Here is a 22,620-nt window from a genome sequence, read left to right on the forward strand (position 1 = left end):
TGCAGACACACTGAGCTGCCCCAGCATCCCTCTCTGCTTCCTGACTGCAGACACACTGAGCTGCCCCATGCCTGCCTCCTGCCACCATGTCCTCCCTGCCATGATGCACTGTATCCTGGAACCGCCAGCCAGACTAAAACCTTCCTTCCTTAAGTTCCTTTTGTCAGAAATGATTGCCCAGACCTCAAACAAAAGGACAATGATAAATTAGTGACAGAAATGTTTATTTCCATTTATTTGATTGTAAACATCGACTGTAAACACAGAGTGTGGCAGCCCTGTAATCTCTGGACCCCAGAGGCTCAGACAAGGAGACTGAGAGTTCAAGTTTAGCCTGAACTACAGAGTAAAACTCTGTCTCAAGACAAAGAAGAAGGAAAAAAAAAAGAAAAGTTGATATAGCCTAATGTAAGAACAGGATGGGTTCTGGGGATGAGAAATAATGGGAGTTTTTGCAAAGTCACTACCTTGGTAACAACTGAATGTCTTAGTTTCTTAAAAAGAATAAATAGCAAGTTATGTGTGGAATAAATCACATATAGAAAGGATAAAATAAAACCTATGACTCAGAGCTGGCACTATGGGTCAGAGGTGAAGGCCCTTGCCACCGAGCCTCACAAACCGAATTGGATCCTCAGGGACTCACAAGGAAAAAACAGATTCCCACAAGTTGTCCTCTGACCTCCATCATGTAATACACATACAAGGGCATGTGCACATACCTGTATGTATACACACACACATAGTATACATATATGTGTGTGTGTGTGTATACACACACACACTAAATAAACGTTTTTATTTTAAATCTATGAATCAGCTATTTGGAAATTTCACTGTTTTGGTTTGTTTTAACAGAATCTCATATAGCCCAGGTTGGCAGAGGATGACCTTGAACTCTTGATCCTCCTGCCTCTCCCCCTTAAGTTACTGATGTGTACCACTACCCCTAACATGTTATTATAATCAAACAACAAGCTTGAGATTCTAAGGTTAAAATTACATAGGAACTGGAGAGATCATGATCCTAGGTCACGCTGGTTTTCTGAGGCAGCAGCTTGCAGCTTTTCATTCCATTCTGTCCTGAGCAGTTCAGGGCTAACAAAGGCAGGCTCTGTGCCAGGGTTTCCACTGGATCACAGCCCCCCAGCCACTATCCAGTGCACAAGGTGTCCACAGCTGCCCTTTCTGAGTCAGGCAAGAGCTTCAGACCCACACCATCCCTGAGGTAGCAGGGACCCTTTGCAGTTTGCAATCAAGAGCTGAATGGTTCATTTGGTTGTCAACCTGACATACCTAGAGGACACAGGCAGACCTCACCTGAAGAACTGCTTAGACCAGACTGGCCTGGGGGACTGCCTGTGGAGCATTTTCTTGACTGCTAGCTGATGTGGGAGGTAGAAGTCCACTGCAGATGGTGCCATCCCTGGGCAGGTAGGCCTGTACAAGTACCTGGGCCAGGCATAGTAATACATGCCTTTAATCCCAGAAGGCAGATCTCTGTGAGTTCAAGGCCAGCCTGGTCTATACAGCAAGTTCCAGGAAGGCCAGGGTTACAAAGTGAGACCCTCTCTGTAGAAAACAATAATAATAAAAATAAAAGAAATGTATCTGACTTACGCCTGCGAGCACACCTCCACTGGTATCTGAGTCAAGTTATTGTCCTGAGTCCCTACCCTGCCTGGCTTCCCTCTTCCATGATAAACAAGAACCTGTTAGTTAAATACGCCCTTTTTCTCCCCGTTGATTTTCGTCGTGGTGTTTATCACAGCAACAGAAAGCAAACTCGAACAACTGCCAAGTCAGAGAGGAGGCAGAAGTGTATAAGGGCCCATATAAATCTATAGCTATACCTGCTCTTTAACAATAGCCCAATTAGTCCACCACAGCAGCTTTGGTGTGCACTGTCATTGGACACTGCCCATAGCCAGAGTGACTGACTCCTCTATCACCCACTCCTTTTAGATTCCTAAGGGAGGCAGGCGCCTGATAGACCATCTCCCCAGTAACCAACAGAGTACATGTACCTGCCACCCCCTGAGCCAATGCCTACCTGTGGTCCAAGTCAACGTGGCCAGCTAACAATCAACGCTAGGACCAACACTGCCACCTAGAGGATGATGAGGGCAGAGCAGCCAGCTATCCACAGTCTTGAGATTCTAATAGTACCAACACTGCCCCTACAGGATGATGAAGGTGTGGCAGCCAGTAGCCATAGTCTTGAGAGTCCAACAATGCAACACTGCCCCTAGAGGATGATGAGGGCATGGCCGGCAGCAACCTTGGTAATGCAGCTTCATCTGAATCGCTGAAGGTTATCTGGGGATGGAGTGTCCTCTCCCAGGGAACCCATGAGCCATGTCCAAGCCCACCAAATGGGCACTTTCAGTCCAAAGCCTCCGGGCTACTTCCTCGTCTTCAGCCTCAGGAGATGGAGCCTTCTCTCTGAGTCCATCAAAGTACTTCCCCGACACATTCTCCAGTTCCTCTGCCACAGCCAGATACGTGCTGGGCTGGGCCGCCAGCTGGGGACTCTTGAACAGTAGCCAGAAGAAGGGCCCTAAAATCACCCACAGAACAGTCAAAAAAAAAATAAATAAAAATCCCTGCTCCCTCAGGGAACCCAAAACCCCTGAGGCCGGAAGCTGCCCTGAAGTCCCAAGGAACCTACCTCCAGCCCTTTGTCTCTACCTAAAGGTCCCGTCCCAAGCAACAACCCCACAAATTCCTCCAAAAGGAGGGATGAACTCAAAAGCTGCCTCCTATAGGAAGCTTCCCTGGATGTTCCCAGAAAAAAATAAAAACACATTTTCCCCTACTCTGTGTATTGTTCCTGGAAATAATCATCTTTCTTCTCAGACAGGGGCATGTGTAGTCCAGGTTGCCCCTAAACTCACTCACTATACAGCCCAAGATGAACTTAAATTTCTTATCCTCCTGCCTCTGTCTCCAGAGTGCTAGGAGGCATATCCCAGTGTGTTTGATTTGATGTGGTGCTGGAGATCAAACCCAGAGCTCCAGAAAGATAGCCAAGCAGTTCGCCAATTGAGCTACATCTCCAGCCTTCAATTTACTGAGTGCATCCTGTGTTACTCTCATGCTAAAATTCTTTTTTTTTTTTTTTGAGACAGGGTTTCTCTGTGTAGCCCTGGCTGTCCTGGAACTCACTCTGTAGACAAGGCTGGCCTCGAACTCAGAAATCCGCCTGCCTCTGCCTCCTAAGTGCTGGGATTAAAGGCGTGCACCACCACTGCCCGGCTAAAATTCTTAATACATGCCCATTAAATGACTCTCAGGCATTATAAATACCTGTTAAAGTGCTCCATTGACTCAGACTACATTCTTGTAATTGTTCTCATAACACTACATCCCAACCTCAGCTTCTCCTCCCTCCACTCCTCCCTTCCTGCTCTCCCTCTCCCCCAGATCCCTCCTCCTGTTTCCCTTCAGAAAAGAGTGGGCCTCCCAGGGACATCGAAGGAACACAGCATAACAAGACACAATAAGACTGGGCACAAATCCACACGTCAGGGGCTGGGCGAGGCAACCCAGTAGGAGGGAAAGGGTCCCATGATTAGGGGTCCCACAAAACCTAGAGCTACACAACCGTAACATATACACAAAGGGCCTTGCACAGACCCACGCAGGCTTGGTGATGGCTGCTAGAGTCTCTGTGAGTGAGCCCTACTTAGCTGATTCTGTGGGCCGTGGTCTCCTGGTGTTCTCAATCCTGCTGGCTCCTACCGCTCTTTCTTTCTCCTCCTCTTCTCTGGGGTTCCCCAGCTCCAAGAGAAGGGATCCCATGAAGCTTTCCAATTTAAGCTCTCTCCACATAGTGTTTGGCTGTGGTTCAGACGAAAATCTTTTTTTTGTTTGTTTGTTTGTTTTTTTTTTTTTTGGTTTTTAGAGACAGGGTTTCTCTCTGTAGCCCTGGCTGTCCTAGACTCACTCTGTAGACCAGGCTGGCCTCGAACTCAGAAATCCGCCTGCCTCTGCCTCCCAAATCCTGGGATTAAAGGCGTGCGCCACCACTGCCCAGCCCAGACTAGAGTCTTGGCTGGACACTGTGCAGACCAATTTATGGGCAACCGCAGCTCACCTCCCCAGTGACTGTGAGGGTAGCCCCATCATGGACCTGAAACTAATACTCAACACAACAAGCATGGCGAGGCATGCCTGTGATCCTAGCACTCAGGAAGCAGAGGCCAGAGGATCAAAACCTGCTCTACACAGTAAGAGGCTATTAAAACTGGGAGGTGCATTTATTTTCCTGAGTCACTTAGTTTTGAGTGAAGCCAGGGTTACCCCGTGCACAGCCTGACTCCAGGAGTCAAGCTATATCCTCCAAGACAGTTTTCTTACTCGTCAATGGGGCTCTAGGTCATTTTCGGCTGATCTGAGGCCAGAAGCACATAGAACAATGACCCATCTTCTACCCAAGGAAGACATGGGAGAGAGCTGAAAGAGGTAAAGCCAGCAGCCAGGTGTGATGGCACACTCTTCCAACTCAGGAGATGGGGAGATCAGAAGTTCAAGACCAGCCTAGTCTAGATAAGGCCATGTTGAGAAAAACAAAACTGCCCAACGTGATGGTACATTTATTTAATCCCAACACTCAGGAGGCAGAAGAAAACAGATCTCTGTGAGTTCAAGCCCAGCCCGGCCTACATAACAAGTTCCAAGTCAGTCAGAAATATATAGTGGAACCCAGTCAGAGAAACAGAATCAAAAGAAGTAAAGTGACGAGCTCCAAGAAAAAGTCTTGAATCCCCAGCAGAGAGGGCACAGGGACAGAGCTCTGTGAGGGGACACCAAGCTGGAAGAGGACTCACCAAGCATGGAGCTGGAGAAGGCAGAGTTGTGCATGCCCGTATGTCGTCCCAGCTCTGTCCTGGCCACACCAGGGTGCAGTGCATTGACAGTCACACCAGTGCCTGGGAAAAATAGAAACATTGGTGGTGGTCCTGAGTTCGATGCCCAGCACACAGGTCAAAACGCGTGTCAGTGGTGGTGCATGCTTGCCATCCCCAGGGGGTGCTGAGGAGGAAGAGACGGACAGATTGCTGGGGCCCATGGACCAGCTGGTTGAACTTCAGGCCAAGGAGGAGATGCTGTCTCAAATAAAAACCAAAGTGGATGACACCCAACATCATTCCCTGACTTACACTCACATGCCCCACATGCATGGTCATGCACACACGCAAACAGGCATACACAAAGACCTGTGAAAAAAAGACTAGGCTGGCCCCACTATACTCGGGGCCTTCCCTAGCCTATGCTGCCTCGCACGCTTGAGCCCATACTATCCTCCATGCTTTGAAACCTCAGTTTCAAGTGGCTTCCCCTTACAAGGTGGCTGTCAGGTGGCTGCCCCCAGCACAGCAGCCCTGAAGGCCTGATAGGCCTGCATTTCTGGACTCCACCACCTCCACCCAAGTCTGAAGCAGAGGACTGGAGTCTAAAATAGTACAGTTGTGACTATCCCCCAAGGGTGGCTGGCACTGTTTGTTGGTCACAAACAACTATTGAGAAGCAAGAAGCCAAGGGAAACTTTTTTTAATCCCTGACACTACATTCCTTCCATTAGACTGGAAGGAACGGGGGAAACCATCCAGGAGGACCCTGAATTAACCCACTAGATGCCAGAGCAACCTCTCACTGACCCAGTTGTGACAGGCATGTCTACACACATTCGCAAATGTCCCTTATGGACCAAAACCACTCCCAGTCCACAACCACAGGCTTTTAGCACCAGAGGCTTAGAAGTCTATCCAAGAAAAGCAAGATAAGCATGTCTGATGAAAGCAGGCTGATTGAAACTAAAGAGCAATCATTAGAACCATGATTTATTAGTGATGTCTGCCTCCGGCACTGGAAGGAGACATGGTGGTACAGGTCCCATGCTTTTGACTACAGAGTTTAAAGCTACTACTCTTGCCTCGTCAGCACCAGCTCAGAGCTATAGAACTACCCTAGGTACAGAGAAGAAAGAAGACCAGAAAAGACCACCATTTGCATACCTTGTAGCCGGCGGCTCAACTCCTTGGTGAAGAGGACAAGAGCCAACTTGCTCTGGCAGTAGGCTGCCTTGGTGTCATACTTTTTCATTTGCCAGTTCAAGTCGTCGAAGTCTATGTGCCCAGCAACGTGAGCCAGGGACGAGAGATTGATGATGCGTGATGGGGCCGAGGCCTTCAGCTTGTCCAAGAGCAAATTTGTCAATAGAAAATGCCCTAGATGAAGGACAATAACAAAATATTTTTCCTCATGGTAATTATTCTATTTCTTTTCTTAATGTGTATGAGTGTTTTGTCTGCGTGTGTGCCTATGTAAAACAAGCATGCAGTGCCCATGGAGACCACAAGGGGGCAGTGGATCCCCTGGAACTAGAGTTACATATGTTTGTAAGAGGCCATGACAAGAGTTTCCAGCTATACCACTCCTGGGCATATACCCAGAAGATGCTCCACCATGTTCATAGCAGCCTTATTTATAATAGCCAGAAACTGGAAACAACCCAGATGTCCCTCAACAGAGGAATGGATACAGAAATTGTGGTACATCTACACAATGGAGTACTACTCAGCTATTAAAAACAATGAAGTTATGAAATTCTTAGGGAAATGGGTGGATCTGGAGAATATCATCCTGAGTGATGCAACCCAATCACAAAAGGACACACATGATATGCACTCTCTAATAAGTGGTGATTAGCCCAGAAGTTTGGAATACTCAAAGTACAATCCACAAACCACAAGAAACTCAAGAAGAAGGGAGACCAAAGTGTGGATACTTTGTTCCTTTTTAAAAAGGTGAACAAAATATCCATGGAAGGAGTTGCAGAGACTAACTATGGAGCAGAGACTAAAGGAAGGGCACTCTAGCCTGATATAGCTGTCTCCTGAGAGGCTCTGACAGTACCCGACTAATACAGAAGTAGAGGCTCACAGCTATCCATTGAACTGAGTGCAGGGTCCCCAATGAAGGAGCTAGAGAAAGGACCAAAGGGGCTGAAGGGTTTGCAGCCCCTTAGAATGAACAACAATATGAACTAACTAGTACCCTCAGAGCTCCCAGGGACTAAACCACCAACCAAAGAGTACACATGGTGGGACTCATGGCTTCCCTGCACTGGCATTCCCCTATACTAGGGCATAGGGCCAAGGTCCTCTCCTCCCACTGATGACCGACTTGGCCATCCTCTGCTATACACATGCTGCTGGAGCCATGAGTCTCCCCATGTGTACTCTTTGGTTGGAGTTTTAGTCCCTGGGAGCTCTGAGGGTACTAGTTAGTTCATATTGTTGTTTGTCCTAAGGGGCTGCAAATCCTTCAGCCCATTTGGTCCTTTCTCTAGCTCCTTCATTGGGGACCCTGTACTCAGTCCAATGGATGGCTGTGAGCCTCTATCAAAATAATTTTTAAAAAGTAGTAGAAGGAAAAAAAATAAAGATTCACCCAGTCTATGGGATGGACATATATGTTAGTAAGTTTGTGACTCCCCATCAAGAACCCACTTTCATCCCGTGTAAAACCAGCCCAGGGCTCACCCAAGTAGTTGACACCAAACTGCATCTCAAAGCCATCCTCAGTGGTCCAGTGTGGGCACCGCATCACGGCTGCATTGTTGACCAGAATGTCTACTCGCTCCTCCTCTAGAAGACATGGATGAGGACAGGCACGTCAGGACAGACTCCACCCCTGCCTGAAGGTAGGGCAGTGTCCCATACATGTTCCTGTCTACCTGGCGCCTGTGAAGGTGGATCTTTGTAGAGATGATCGAGTGCCACTTAGGTAAAGATCATGGAATATGTCTTGATGCAACGGCATTGGCTGTTCTCCTCCTAAAGGAGAAGATCCAGGCTAGAGACTGAGGGAGGATGTCCTGCGACAACAGGCCAAAGATGAGAGTGATGGGCACTGACTGGTAGAAGGTTACTGGGGAAAGGTCTTGAAAACTACCAAAGCGTCCTGAGTTCTTGCCCCACTCTCTGCTTGCTCACATGGTCAGCCATGATGTCAGCAATCTCTACCTCATCTTCCGACACCCATGAACTAAGCCTGATCCCTAGGAGTTCAACACATAACCTTGACTGGAGGTAACATTGTCACAGAGATGATCTAGATAAAGTGAGGTCCTCGGGGCAGAGGACACAGCTCAGTTGGTACACTGCTTGTGTAGCATGCGCCAGGCTCTGGCTGCCTTCCCCAGTACCATATGAAACAACTCTTGTAGAAATACCTACAATCTAAACTGATAGGAGGAAGTTAAGAGGATTAGAAGGTTGGGGTCATCCTAGGTAGATAGGGAGTTCAAGGACAACCTGGGCTAGACACCTTGTTTCAAAAAAACATAAATAAATAGGAACTGGAGTTAGGAGTGCATGAATATTGTTCCTAACAAGGACCCTGAACATTCTGACATCACAAAATGCTACAAGCTGAGCAACTTTAAAAACAGAAATTGGGACTAGAAAGATGGCTCAGTGGCTAAGCCACTTGCTGATTTTTGAACAGTACCTGGGTTCAGTTCCTAGCACCCATATGGTAGCTGCCCTAGGTGGTTTTATGTCTACTTAACTCAACTAGAATCATCTGAAAGGTGGAAACCTCAGTTGAGAAAATGTTTCCATTAAGGAAAGGCTGTAGGCACACTTGTAGGACATTTTCTTATTTAGTGATTGATAGGGGAAGGCCCAGCCCATTGTGGTTGGTGCCATCCTTGGCTTGGTGGTCTTGGGTTCTATAGGAAAGCAGGCCAAGCAAGCCATGAGGAGCAAGCCAGTAAGCACCCCTCCATGACCTCTGCATCACTTCCTCCTACCTCCAGGTCCCTGCCCTGTTTGAGCTACTGTCCTGGCTTCTTCCAATGATGCATAGCAATGCTGAAATATAAGCCAAATAAACCCTTTCCACCCCAAATTGCTTTAGGTCATCATGTTTCATTGCAGCAATAGAAACTCTCACTCAAACAGTAGCCCACAACTGTCCATAACTCCAGTTCTAAGGGGTCCAATGCCTTCTTCTAGTTTCCTTGTGTGCCAGGCATGAACGTGGTACACATAAATACATGCAGGCAAAACACTCATGCACATAAAATAAAAACAAATACATCTTAGCCAGGCAGTGGTGGCACACACCTTTAATTCCAACACTCTGGAAACAGAGGCAGGCGGATCTCAGTGAGTAGGAGGCCAGCCTGATCTACAGAGTGTGTTCCAGGATAGACAGAGAAACCCTGTTTTAGAAAACCTACCCCTAGCCGGGCGGTGGTGGCACACACCTTTAATCCCAGCACTTGGGAGGCAGAGGCAGGTGGATTTCTGAGTTCGAGGCCAGCCTGGTCTACAGAGTGAGTTCCAGGACAGCCAGGGCTACACAGAGAAACCCTGTCTCAAAAATACAAAAAAAAAAAAAAAAAAAAAAAAAAAAAAAAAAAAAAAAAAAACTCCTTAAAAAGACAGAAATGGATGGCCAATATGCTGAAAAGTCAGGATCAGGACCTTAGCAAGGCCTAGTCCAACTGGGGCTGAGGAAGAGAATCTGTCCCAGGCCTTGGCTAGCAGCTGGCCAACTCCACCCATCATCTTCAGCCCTCTGTGTCCCAGTTTTCCATAATGAGGACACCAGGGATACTGACCTAGGGCCCATCCTGATGACCTCACTTCAACTTGATAACCTCTACAAGAGCCTATCTCCAAACAAGGTCACCTTCTGAGAGCCCCCCACATAGAGACATACTGAGTCCATAACACTTCCAAGACAGTGTCAGTGGACATAAGGACTTGGGTGTCTAGCACCTAAGAGATGTGGACCAGGATCTTATTCTTCTTCACTCAGTGGGTGAGTGGAATATAGGGCACCAATGAAAAACACGAGCTCCAAGACACGGGTGGTAGTGCAAGCTACCAGGGAAGCTGAGGCAGGATTACAAGTTCAAGGCCAGCCAGGGTAATAATGAGAACCTTGTCTCAGAGATGGAGAGATGGCTCACAGGTTAAGAGCACATACGGCTGGCTCTTGCAGTGGAACGGGCTTCAGTTGCCAACATTCACATCAGGAGTCACAACTACCTGTAACTCCAGATCCATTGCCCTCTCCTGGTCTCTGCAGGCACCTGTATCCACATGTACAGACACACACTAATATATGTAACCAAAAATAAATAAGTAATAAAATAAGTCACTGCTGGGCCTAGTGGCACAGGCCTTTAGTCCCAGCACAGAGAGACTGCTTCTCCTTTTTATTCAGCCTGGGACCCCAGCCTATGGGATGATACTGCCCAGTCAGAGTAGATCCTCTCATCCCAATTAACTGCATTTGGAAACTCCCTGACAGACGAGCCCACGAGTTTATCTCCTTAGGTGATTCTAGAACCTGACACACAGCCAACTAACTACTACCCATGTACTAAGTCCCAGGTTTGAGTCTCAGCTGGGGGGTTGAGGGGGAGGGTTGGGGCACATCCTATATGCAACCAGGCAGACAAGAGTTCCAATCTTAGCTCTAAAGCCTAACGTCATGGCTCAGCCTATAATCCTGGCCAGCCTAGGCTCCAGAGTGAGACTCTGTCTGAAAAATTAAAACCTGACTGCATTTTTGATGCTGGTCAGTTCACACTACTTCTCTGGAACTCATTTTCTTCCTTTATTAAAAAGGATAACAGAGGGAGCTGAAGAGATGGCTCAGCAGTGAAGAGCACTGACTGCTTTTCTGGAGGTCCTGAGTTCAATTCCCAGCAACCACATGGTGACTCACAACCATCTGTAATGAGATCTGACGCCCTCTTCTGGTGTGTCTGAAGACAGCTACAGTATACTTATATATAGCAATAAATAAATCTTTTTAAAAAAAAAGGATAATAGAGCTGAAGAGATGGCTCAGCAGTGAAGAGCACTGACTGCTCTTCCAGAGGTCCTGAGTTCAATTCCTAGCAACCACATAGTGGCTCATGACCATCTATAACGAGCCTCTTCTGGCCTGCATGTATATATCCAGACAGAATGCTATATACAAAACAAATAAACAAAATCTTAAAAAAAAAAAAAAAAAGATAATAGTACCTACCTGGTAGAACCATGTAATTACTAGTCAATCAACAAGTATTTTCTAAGCACCTATTATTGGACACTGGAAATACAGGGTGGACAGGAGAGTTGAGGTTACCACCTTCCTGAAATGGACATTCCAACACAACTGAAAACCAAACACACTCAGAAGAGAACTCTCCTACTTCATCAATAAGTTCTGACCATAGGAGGTTTCTCAGGCTAAGAAGTGGTTTCATTTTTAAAAAATAAAAACCAACTCTCTTGGACTAGAGATGGCTTGGCGGCTGAGAGTACCTACTGCTCTTGCCGAAGACGTAAGTTCAACTTCATTCCCAACACCCACATCAGGTAGTTCACAAACTCCTGCAGCCCCAGCTACGGGGGAAGAGGGATTCAAATACTCACGTTCACATACTCATAGATATACACATAATTAAAAATAATTAAACATTTTTTAAAAAGAATAGCTGTGCTATTCTTTTTAAAACAAAATGGGCAAAGGTGCTTGCTGATGCCATGGCACACATGTACAGGCATGCACATGCACACACACATAAGCACACATGATAAATAATGTAAAACATATGTATCGAGAAAAAGGCCAGAAGTGGTTGTTGTAGGGTGGTAATCCTAGCTATTCAGGACACTGAGAAAGATTACATACAAGTTCGAGGCCAGCACAGCTTGGAGAGCCAGTCTCAAAGGTTAAAAAAGGGCAATGGAGACAGATGGCTGAGGAGGTAAAGGCACTTGCGGCCAAGCCTGACTTTCTGAGTTTGAGCCCCAAAGCCCACATGATGGAAGCAAAGAACCAACCCCTCTGACCTCCACACATACAGTGTGGTACATGTATGAGCATGTGTGCACACATGCACGCATGCACTTGTGCAAGCACACACGCACACACACACAATAAAGACCCCGTATGTCTGAGCACTTAGTCTCCAGCTAGTGCGCCTCTCGGGAGCTTGGAGAATCTTTGGTACCGTGGCCCTGCTAGCTGAAGTGGGTCACTAAAGGCAGGCCTTGAAGGTGATACATGCTTCTGGTTCCTGCTAGACCTTTCTGCTTCCAGATCTACCAAGTTGTCCAGATGAACAAGCTGTGCTAAAAGCTCCCACCACCTCCAGTCATAGTGTGCTGACTAGATCTATAAGCTATGCCATGACAGACTATATCCCCTAAACTCCTCCATTACAATATTTCTGTCAGGTATTCTGTCAAGGTGATAAGTTAATTAATGCATACATGTTTGCTTTATAACTGCTTTAAAATAGCCACAGAACAGTACACAAGAGGCTAGGGCCACTAACATGGCTTAATGAGCCTGTTGGCCAGGACTCACATGAGAACTGACTGCTCCTGGAAATTGTACTCTAATCTCCATATGTGTGCTGTGGCACGTCTGCACCCACAAATGCTAGATGGATGATAGATAAATAGATACATATATACATACATACATACATACATACACAGTAGATAGATACATAGATACACAGATGATAGATGATAGATATATTCATATATGACACATAGATAGAGACATATAGATATATAAATACATAGATACACAGATACACAGATAATAGACAATACATAGATGATAGATACATACATACATACATACATACATACACACAGATAGATGATAGATACATACATACTTGATAGATACATACATACACAGATACACAGATGATAGATACATACATACATACATGATAGATGCACAGATACAAAGATGATAAATACATTCATACATGATAGATACATATATACATGATAGATACATACATACATATATACATACATACAAACATTGACATGGATGGATCAATATGGAGATGACAGGTAGGTAGATAGATAGATAGATAAATAGATAGATAGATAGATAGAGATAGACAGATAGATAATTATAGTAAATATAACTTAAAAGTTAACAACTGACTGAAGAGATGGTTCACAGGTTAAGAGCACTGGCAGCTCTTCCAGAGGATCTGAGTTTGATTCTCAGTTCCCACATGGTAGCCCACAGTCATCCATAATTCCAGTTCCAGAGGCCCTAATTTGGCCTCTGCAAGCACTGTATGTGGGTGCTGCACATACATGTATGTAATAAAAATACCTATACACATAGATAATTTTTTTTCTTTTTTTCTTTTTTTTTTTTGAGACAGGGTTTCTCTGTGTAGTCCTGACTGTCCTGGAACTCACTCTGTAGACCAGGCTGGCCTCGAACTCAGAAATCCACCTGCCTCTGCCTCCCAAGTGCTGGGATTAAAGGTGTGTGCCACTACCACCCGGCTGTTTGTTTTTTTCAAGACAGGGTTTCTCTGTGAAGCCTTGGGTGTCCTAGAACTCACACTATAGACCAGGCTGCCCCCAAACTTAGAGATACCCCTGCCTCTGCATCCCAGGTGCAGGAGTAATTAAAGGCATGCACCACCACTGCCCGCCACACATATTTAATTTTTAATAAATCAATTAAAATAAGAAACACACTCTGCACTTCCTGGTTGCTTCAAGAAGGAGCTATGGCCCTATTCAAAACATTGACACATGACAGTTGTGACATCACCTGAAAAGTAAGTCACCCCTCATTGTGACAGAAATACAGAACTTGCCAGACGAGCCCTGGGATTATCCAAGGGCACTCACAAGAGAGCTCCAGGCACTGGCCTCCAGCAGCACACGGATTGTGTGACCTGACACATGAGCACAGAGCACTTCTGACTCATCGCTGTCCTCGACATCCATCGCCAGAAAGCCTGGGAGCAATGAGGAGTCGGCGCCCTGCCCTTCTCCACCACCCTGCAACCTCATCCAGCTGCTAGCCCTGCGAACTGCTACACTTCTGGCCACACTGTGTCCCAATCACACTGTAGATGCTTGTGGTTTTAACCACTTGGTCCATCCATCATCCTGCACAGTCAGGATCTACTGAGACGGACTCCGCAAAAGATGCCATGGGACTAAGTGAGAATGGAGCGCAGGAGTAAAGCGTTTGCGAAGAGTCTCCCGTGAGGGGCTGGGGGCACTAGCCTAAAGTCCCCTACTGGCGGGCTGGGGGCGTGGCTTAATGGTAGAGTGCCTGCCTAGAATTAACTAGTAAAGGGCTGAGGATGTGGTTCAGCAGCAGTCTTTAACAGGGCATTCACAAGGTCCTAGGTTCTATCCCTAACACGGGAGGGGGGGGAGGGGGTAAACAAGAAGTTATGTTAGTTGGCATGGTAGTGCACACTTGTAATCCCAGCTCTCAGGAGTCTGCAGCAGGAGGATTTTGAGTTTAAGGGCAGTTTAGATAACACATAAGATCCTGTCTCAAAATTTAAAAAAAAAAAACCTTTTCAAGAAGCATGTTGAACTCCTGACCCAGGGAGATGTTGTGTGTAACATCTAAGATGGGGAAAGGGTCAGGTGTGGTGGTGTATGCCTTTAATCCTGGCACTCAAGAGACAGGGGCAGGTGGGTCTCTGTGAGTTCCAGGCTAACCCATCTACATAGACAGTTCCAGGCTAGCCAGAGCTACACAATAAGACCCAGTCTCAAAAACTAAATAAATAAAAATTTTAATCTTTTAATTTTTTTTCAAGTGGTAAGAGGAGGTATAACAATATATGCCATGCCTTTTTTAATCTCAGCTCAGCACTTAAGAGGCAAAGGCAGGCAGATCTAGGTGAGGGACTACACGGTGAGATCTATGTAAGGGACTACATGGTGAGGTTTTTTTTTTTAATCTCAAAGAGAAAAAGGCAGTACAGCTTGGGGCTCTGTGAGTAAAGGTTTTTATTGCCAAGCCTTATGACTGAAGTATTCAGTTCTTGGGATCCATGTAAATGTAGATTAGAACTGACTCCTGCAGACTCTCCTCTGACTCCCACATGTGAGCCATAGCATGCCTTTGTGTCCACAAACACACACACACAATAAATATATACATACATATAAATGTATGCATACATACATAATTTATACCTATAAATTTACACACCACACACACAAATACACACATACGTGTACACACATATATAAAATAAACGTGGTAAGATCGGATAGGCATATGTCCACATAGTTGGGCCACAGGGATGACCACAGATATTTGGTCAAACGTTACCAAATTATGTTTTGATGATATTAATATTTACATCAACAAACTGAAGCAGCCAGCCCTCCCTAATGTGAGGCCCTCCCTAATTGGGCCTCATCCAATCTTCAGAAGCCCTGACCACAACAAAAGTGACCCTCTACAAACAAAGAGAATTCTTCCCCCCAGAGGCCTTCAAGCTTGAACATCAGCTCTCTTCTGACTTTAAACTCAAACCAGACTGTAGCCTGAAACCTCTGGACAGGAACTGCATAAACTGGGCCCCCCGGGTCTCCAGATTGCGAGCAACAGCTCTGGGTCTTGTCAGCTCTACAACTGTGTGAGCCAATTCCTTGTAGTGTGTGTGTGTGTGTGTGTGTGTGTGTGTATGTGTGTGTGTATGCAGACATATTCATTCATAACTACATGTACACATACATACATACATACACACACACAAATCTTTAAGATAAAATAATATTACCATGACCAAGGCAACTTACAAAAAATTTACTGGAGGCTTACAGTTTCAGAGTATTAGTGTCCATGACCGTCAAAGTGGGGAGTATGGCAGCAGACAGACAGGCATGGGGCTGGGCCAATAGCTGAGAGCTTCTATCTGATCCATACGCATGAGGCAGAGAAAGCTAACCGAGAATGGTATGGGCTTCTGAAACCTCAAAGTCCACTCTCAAAGACACTCCAGCAAGGCCACACCTCCAAATCCTTCTCAAACAGTCCAACCAACTGGGGACCAAGCATTCAAATATATGAGCCTTTGTAGGTTATTCTCACTCAAACCACTACTCCCTCCTACTTTGAGGGAGTGCCAACAGTCCACAAGCCAGATCATGATGGACGCTCACAAGCAGGCACAGCTGATCTTATGAAGACAACAGAAAAACAGGCGGCAGCTGCATTTAGCCAGCAGACCCAGTTGGCCAGCCTCTGCTCCAGAGCTTACAGGCTTTAGGGACCTAAGAGACTAGCCTCAAGCCACAAACCTTGGCTGGAAAAGTCAATGTCCTCTTAGCCTACCTTGAATGACCTTCCTTGCAAACTCTCGGATGGACTTGAGGGAAGCCAAGTCTAGGTGCTTGGCGCGTACTCGGGAATTCAAGGTCTCTCCGCGAATGTCCTTTGCGGCCGCCTCACACTTCTTCATGTCACGACAGGCCAGAATGATGTTGCCTCCTGGAACAGGAAAAGAAAACACACCTAGTCTACACATCTATCTAACAGAAATAAAAGCATACACCCACCTTAAGCCTGTACACAAGTGTTCTTAGTAACATAATCAATAGCCAAAAGATAGAAACTCAATTACCAGGCTTAGTGGTGTAGACCTGAAATGCCAGTGAAGCAAGAGGATTGCAAGTCCAAGGCCTGCCTGGGCAACCTGGTAAGAACCTGTCTCAAAAAAGTCAAACATGGCTAAGGATGTACTCAGCAACAGAGCACCTGCCTAGAGTTCCCAAGTGAAGAACTGTGGGTGTGGTTCAGTGGTAGAGTGTCCACGATCCCCACACGAGAAGCTGGGGCATGGCTCTGTGGTAGAACAACTAGCTCAGTGGTAGACCACCTGCCTAGCCGACAAGAGGCCTTGGGTTCAAACGATCCATTCCAACAGCATACTATTCAGCCATAAATGTAGTGATGCACTGACATATGACAAGGTGAATGGACCTTGAAACTCTGCGTTCAAGTGAGTCAGACACAACATTCATCCATGCTTTATATGCAATGCATTCATTCATCCATTTATATGCAATGTCCAGAACAGGTAAATCCACAAAGAGAGAAAAGATGCGGGTTTCCTGGAGCTAGGGGATTTGGGGGAAGAGGAGGTGTTGTGAAAATATTCTAAAGGCATGTGGGAAGAGGAAACATTTGAAGGGTGTATGGGAATGTGCTACTGTTATTCTGAGAAATGCCATCAGAGACTATCCTGTCCTCCACAAGCATGTGCACGCATATGCACGTGTGCATTCACCTCCCCCCTATACACATAGAGCAAACATATCAAGACATACAAATACTGAGGCTGGCAATTGGCTCAACAGGTCACAGCACTTACTGCTAAGTCTGAGGATCAGGGCTCAATGCCAGGACCTGCATAGTAGAAGGAGAAAACCAGCTTCCATAGTTGTCCTCTGAACTATACACATACACGTACACACATGATGGCAAGCTCAAACCTCACTCCACTCCAACACTCAAACCTCACACACACACACACTACATAATAAAAATAGGTTTGGTTTTGGCTTTTTTTTAAGAATGTGACTACTCTAACTAGCAAAATTATGTGGTAGCCTTTTTTGTGTCTGCCTTTTTTCATTTAGCACAACATCCTATAGAATCAACACACAGGAGCATGTCTGAATTCCTTTCCTTTAGAAAGCATAGTAATATTCCACTATACGGATGAGCCACATTCTGTTTATTTGTCTGCAAATCAATGCCTGGAATGCTTCTGCCTTTGAGGTATTTTAAACAAACTCTGCGTTCAAGTGAGTTTGTTCAAGTGCTGCCATACACAACAGTGTGCACATGACACTTCAAACCCACAGAGCAGGCGGTGGCCTTACCTCTTTTAGCCAGCTCCAAAGCAGTTTGTTTCCCAATGCCTGTGTTGGCTCCTGTCACGATAACAGTCTTTCCAGGTATGGTGGCCTTGCTGGGACAAGCCCCACCAGCGACATAGTCCCTGAAGGTGAGAAACAGCACGGTGAGTTCTGTCTGCCTCGTGCCTGGATTTATGAGCTGAGGCAAAACCACTCTTGTAAGCTCCCATCCATCACCAAAGCACCAAAACACATGAGAGTCGTTGTCATGGCTTCTGAAAAGGGCTATACATTGGGACATCTCCAAGAGGTCACAATCATTTATTTATACTTTTATAAAAACAAAAGACTGTAGCCAGAAGTGGTGGTACACACTCACAAGCCCAATACTCAGGAGGCAATGGCAGGAGTACCAGGAATTTTAAGTCATCCTCAACTACAGAGCAAGCTCAAGGCCAGCCTAGGCTACACGTTATCTTGTCTATAGATAGATGGATAGATGGATAGACAGAAAGACAGACTGCATGACGCTAGAAGGAGCATGTGTCAGAAGGGGCCCAAGGGAGTTGGAGAACATGAGTGGGAAGTAGATATGTACACATCATGGAGCTGGAGAGATGTCTCAGCAGTAAGAGCACTGTTGCTCTTACAAAGGACCCAGGATCAGATCCCAGCACCTGACAGGGTGATTCACAATAACTACAGTTCCACTGGATCTAACATCTTCTTTTAACGTCCGAAAGCATAGCATACGCATACATGCAAGCAAAAAAAAAAAAAAAATACAACTAATGGAAGCTGTTAGCAGTGACACACACACACATGTCCTTGGTCCCAGCACTCAGGAGGCAGAGGCAGGTGGATCTCGGTGAATTCAAAATCAGCTTGGTCTATATAACGAGTTCCAGGCCAGCCAAGGCTTCATAGTGAGATCCAGTCTGAAAAGCGCAAGGAAGGAAAGACAGACGAGGGAGGGGAGGAAATGGAAGAAAGGAGGGAAGGGAAGGCAAACAGGCCGGGCGGAGAGGAAAGAGTAGAGGAGAAAAGCGTGGTCCAGAGATAAAATGTGCACAAGATCCGTGCTCCACCCCTTCTCCCTAGGTGACCTTGGAGAGGTGACCCGCCCTCCTCGTCCGAGAAAGGCCGTACTAGTGGGTGAGCTGGAAGAACCCGTCCGAGGACCTAGGACAAGGGATCCTTCTCTGGTCTTGTTCGGCATTCCCCTGCCGCAGCCCTACCACCAAGCGCGCGCAGAGACGCGCAGACTCACTTGAGCAGCACGGTACCGCCGATCACCGTGCCCACTACGGACACCGGCAGCAGAAAGCGGTTCATCCCAGGCTGGGGAACAGGGTGTCGGTGGATCTGCACTCCAGGCCACTCCGCGGACGAACGCGCTGCCCAGGAACCCACGTGCGTTCGAGTAGCACGAAAGTGTCAGCACACGGCCACCGGAACCCGGCTTTGGGGCGTGACCAGATGTGGAGCCGGGGCTTTAGGAAGTAGGCCCACGGCGCACTTAATGTTGGGAAACGTAGTTTCTGGAGATGGGGCGCGGCCGAAGTTAACAGGCGTGTCAGCTACCAGATCAAATGTCGTCACGCTCAATCAATCCAAAGGTGTCCTGAAGTTGGACTTAAAAAAAAAGAAAAGAAAAGAAAAAAATAAAATAAAATAGTAGCCGGGTGGTGGTGGTGCACGCGGTTTTTTTTCTTTCTTTTTTTTTATTTTTTCTTTTTCTTTATTAGATATTTTATTTACATGTCACATGATTTCTCCTTTCCCAGTTTCCCCTCCAACAAACAAACAAACAAACAAAAACAACAAGAACAAACCCCTGTTGCCTCCCCCTTCCCCATGCTTGCCACCCCACCCTCTCCCACTTATTGGCTCTGGCATTCCCCTACACTGGGGCACAGAACTTTCACAGGGCCAAGTGATCGACTTTGCAATCCTCTACTATACACATGCTGCCAGAACAATCAGTCCCACCATGTGCAGTCCTTGGTTGGTGGTTTAGTTCCTGGGAGCTCTGAGGGTCCTAGTTAGTTCATATTGTTGTTCATCCTAAGGGGCTGCAAACCCTTCAGCTCCTTTGGTCCTTTCTCTAGCTCCTTCACTGGGGACCCTGTACTCAGTTCAATGGATGGCTGTGAGCCTCTACTTCTGTATTAGTCAGGAATCCCAGCATCACGGTAAATCCATAAGTTTGAGGCCAGCCTGGTCTACGGAGGGAGTTCTTGCACAGCCAGGTCCATGCAGAGTAATAATATTTGGGAGGAAGAAAATAAATAAATTAGATAGATGGATGGATAATAGATAGTTTAGATGGATGGATACCAAGCATTTCCATTCCAGACATCAAGCCCCTTTAGAATGAACTATGATTTTTCTCCTCTAAAGAATAATTAATGATAGTACTTTCTGCATAGGCCTCGTGAAGGAAGGAAGAAGGCTGGGGCCTGGATCCCTGGGTCTGAGGGAAGAGGGTGAAGTATAGATTCCTGAGTCTGAGGGAGAAGGGTAGGATCTGGACTCTTGTGTTTAAGAAAGGAAGTCTGGAGTGTGGAAGTTTTGGGTCTGAGGAAGGAAACTAAGACCTGGACCATTGGATCTGCAGGAAAAGAAGGACACTGGCTTTAAAACAATAGTGAGATGGTTGATGGGGTAAAGGCATTTGTCACACAAGCTTTGCAACTCGTGTTTGATTCCTAGAACGTGCTGGAAAGATAAAACCAGCTCCCAAAAGTTGTCCTCTGACCTTCAACCATGGCATGTATGTGCCCACACACTTATACACTAAAAGAAAAAAAATTATATATTTAAAACATACTGAAGCATTAGTGTCTAGAAGCAGGAGGGGAAGAAAGGAAGACAGACAGACAGACAGACAGACAGGCAGGCAGGCAGATGGAAGGAAGGAAAAGAAAGGAAGTTAGGGGAAAAGCTGTAGACTGGGGCAAACACATTCTGTGGCTAGAAAATTTCCCAGCACACTTGGCATCTGATTTGTCTTCATGAAGGTGACAATGAGATAATATTTTTCAATTATCAGATTGGCAACATTGAAAATTATGATAAATATTCAGTGTTGGCAAGGAGCAGGGGAAACTCCCTGTTGGTGGGAGTCAATTATCTGGTGTTGCTGAAAGTCTAGTCAGGCACCTGTCACAGGATGATCCACATATACTATTGACCCAGACATTCCCTTTGTAAGAAGTTATGCTTTGGAAATGAATGGTCATTCCAAAAGAAAAAAAGAACAACTGGCCTTAGTGTGCACTTGTGAATGCTCACTCACAACTTCTTGCAACGATTATTTAGCACCTCTTGTGTTCCAAACACAGTTACTGAATTCAGTCCTTATCACACAGTTTCCCTGACAGTAACAATCAAGGGTAATTCTCCTGAGACTGGAAAGGTAGTTCAGTAGTTAAAATCACTTGCTGCTCCTGCAGAGCACCCAGGTTTAGCTCCTAGTATCCAACAGCCATGTCTAACTCCAGTTTCAGGGATTCAGACACCCTCTTCCGACCTTCATGAGCACTGCACAAAATGACTCAAAGACAATCCAAGCAGGTACAACATTCACACAGAGAAGATAAATAAATAAGTTTTAATTTAAAAAGAGTGTTTTTCAAATGTCTGAGTGCCTTCATCTACCGCAAATGTGAGGAGATGTCCTAGTTAGGGTTACTGCGGCTATGATAAAACACCATGACCAAAAGCGAGTTGGGGAGGAAAAAGATTATTAGAATGGCTTACAGACTGTGGTCCAGCTAGTCCAACAATGGCTGTCCACTAATGACCAAAGAATTCAGTAGTTGTTCAGTCCAAGAGGCTGGTCTTTGAGGTATGCCAGAATCCTGAAGAAGTAGGCTCCAGTGCCAGTGAAGCAATGAACTTGGAAAGATCATGGTTGGAAAATTGGCACCTGGAGCTGGGTGTTGCTGTGTACAGACCTGGCCATGTGTTTTGGGGAGGATTATGAAAGGACCTTGGAACTCTGGGCTAGAAAAGCCTTTCAGTGTAGAGAGCTTAGTGGTCTGCTCTGTGGAAGCTTAGAAGATAAGAATGTTGAGAGCAAGCCAGCCAGCAGCACTCGTCCATGGCCTCTGCATCAGCTCCTCCCTCCCAGTTCCTGCCCCATTTGAGTTCCTGTATTGACTTCCTATGATAATGAACAATGATATGGACATGTAAATCAAATACATCCTTTCTTCTCCAACTTGCTTTGGTCATGGTGTTTCATCTGACTAAGAAGATGGCAAGAAGGCAAGCAGATAAGCCACAGTGGGTTTTGTTGTCAGTTTGTTTGTTGTTTGTTTGTTTGTTTGTTTGGAAACGGGGCCTCTCGTAGTATAGGTGGATCTCTAACTCACTATGTAGTTGAGGACAACCTTGAATACATTCAACCTAAAATCATCTACTCCTAGGGCAGACTCCTACTGAGAAGGCTCTTAGTCCTCTCAACTGCCCTAGGATTGCAACCACTCCCCCACAGAAGCAGGAAGCAGCCACAGACAGTGCACAAACAAACCACTACAGCTATGTTGCAATAAAGCTTTATTTAGAAAACAAACAGAGGGCCACAGTTTGCCAGCCCCTACCATGCAATTTGGAAAAAAAAAAAAAAATGTCAAGAAGGCATTTGTGTTACAAGAACCTGTTCCATAGTGAGTTCTGGAGCATGGCTGCCTAGGAACGTGGTTATTACAAAGAGGAAGATGCAAGCAAAGTCCTGCTTTTGAAGGCCTCCTACCCAATTCCCAGACACACCCAAGGTAGATGGAATGTCTCTGTGCACTTCAGCATGACTGTGCACCCTTTGCCAAGGTTGGTGTTGTCAAGAAGACACTGGTGCACACTGGGTGCTGTCCCAGGTGCTGAGGGTATTCTCCCATAGGGTCCCCCG

At 46.1% G+C, this 22,620-nt stretch overlaps 1 protein-coding gene across 5 annotated transcripts in view; it reads right to left on the minus strand.

The window, feature by feature from the left end:
• Rdh13 (retinol dehydrogenase 13) overlaps window positions 1-19,171 on the minus strand; it is a 30,569-nt gene extending 11,398 nt beyond the window's left edge. For 3 of the 5 annotated variants that reach the window (XR_004122871.1, XR_004122870.1, XR_004122869.1), the window contains exons 1-7: window positions 18,976-19,171; window positions 17,730-17,848; window positions 16,177-16,332; window positions 7,551-7,655; window positions 6,021-6,233; window positions 4,833-4,934; window positions 2,054-2,560 (exon numbers count right to left, since the gene is read on the minus strand). Coding sequence is in view for 2 of the 5 variants with exons in the window: in XM_031385098.1 (XP_031240958.1) it covers window positions 2,316-2,560; window positions 4,833-4,934; window positions 6,021-6,233; window positions 7,551-7,655; window positions 16,177-16,332; window positions 17,730-17,848; window positions 18,976-19,040 (1,005 nt within the window). In the remaining 3 variants the exon portion in view is untranslated. Of the gene's footprint in view, window positions 1-207; window positions 2,561-4,832; window positions 4,935-6,020; window positions 6,234-7,550; window positions 7,656-16,176; window positions 16,333-17,729; window positions 17,849-18,811; window positions 18,916-18,975 lie in introns of those variants that run through there. The other 2 variants (XM_031385098.1, XM_031385099.1) reach the window with 2 other exon arrangements.
• Between the last annotated feature and the right edge of the window lie 3,449 nt (window positions 19,172-22,620).

Source organism: Mastomys coucha, unplaced genomic scaffold (assembly GCF_008632895.1).
Source record: "Mastomys coucha isolate ucsf_1 unplaced genomic scaffold, UCSF_Mcou_1 pScaffold21, whole genome shotgun sequence".
In the NCBI taxonomy this organism is placed as follows: Eukaryota; Metazoa; Chordata; class Mammalia; order Rodentia; family Muridae; genus Mastomys; species Mastomys coucha.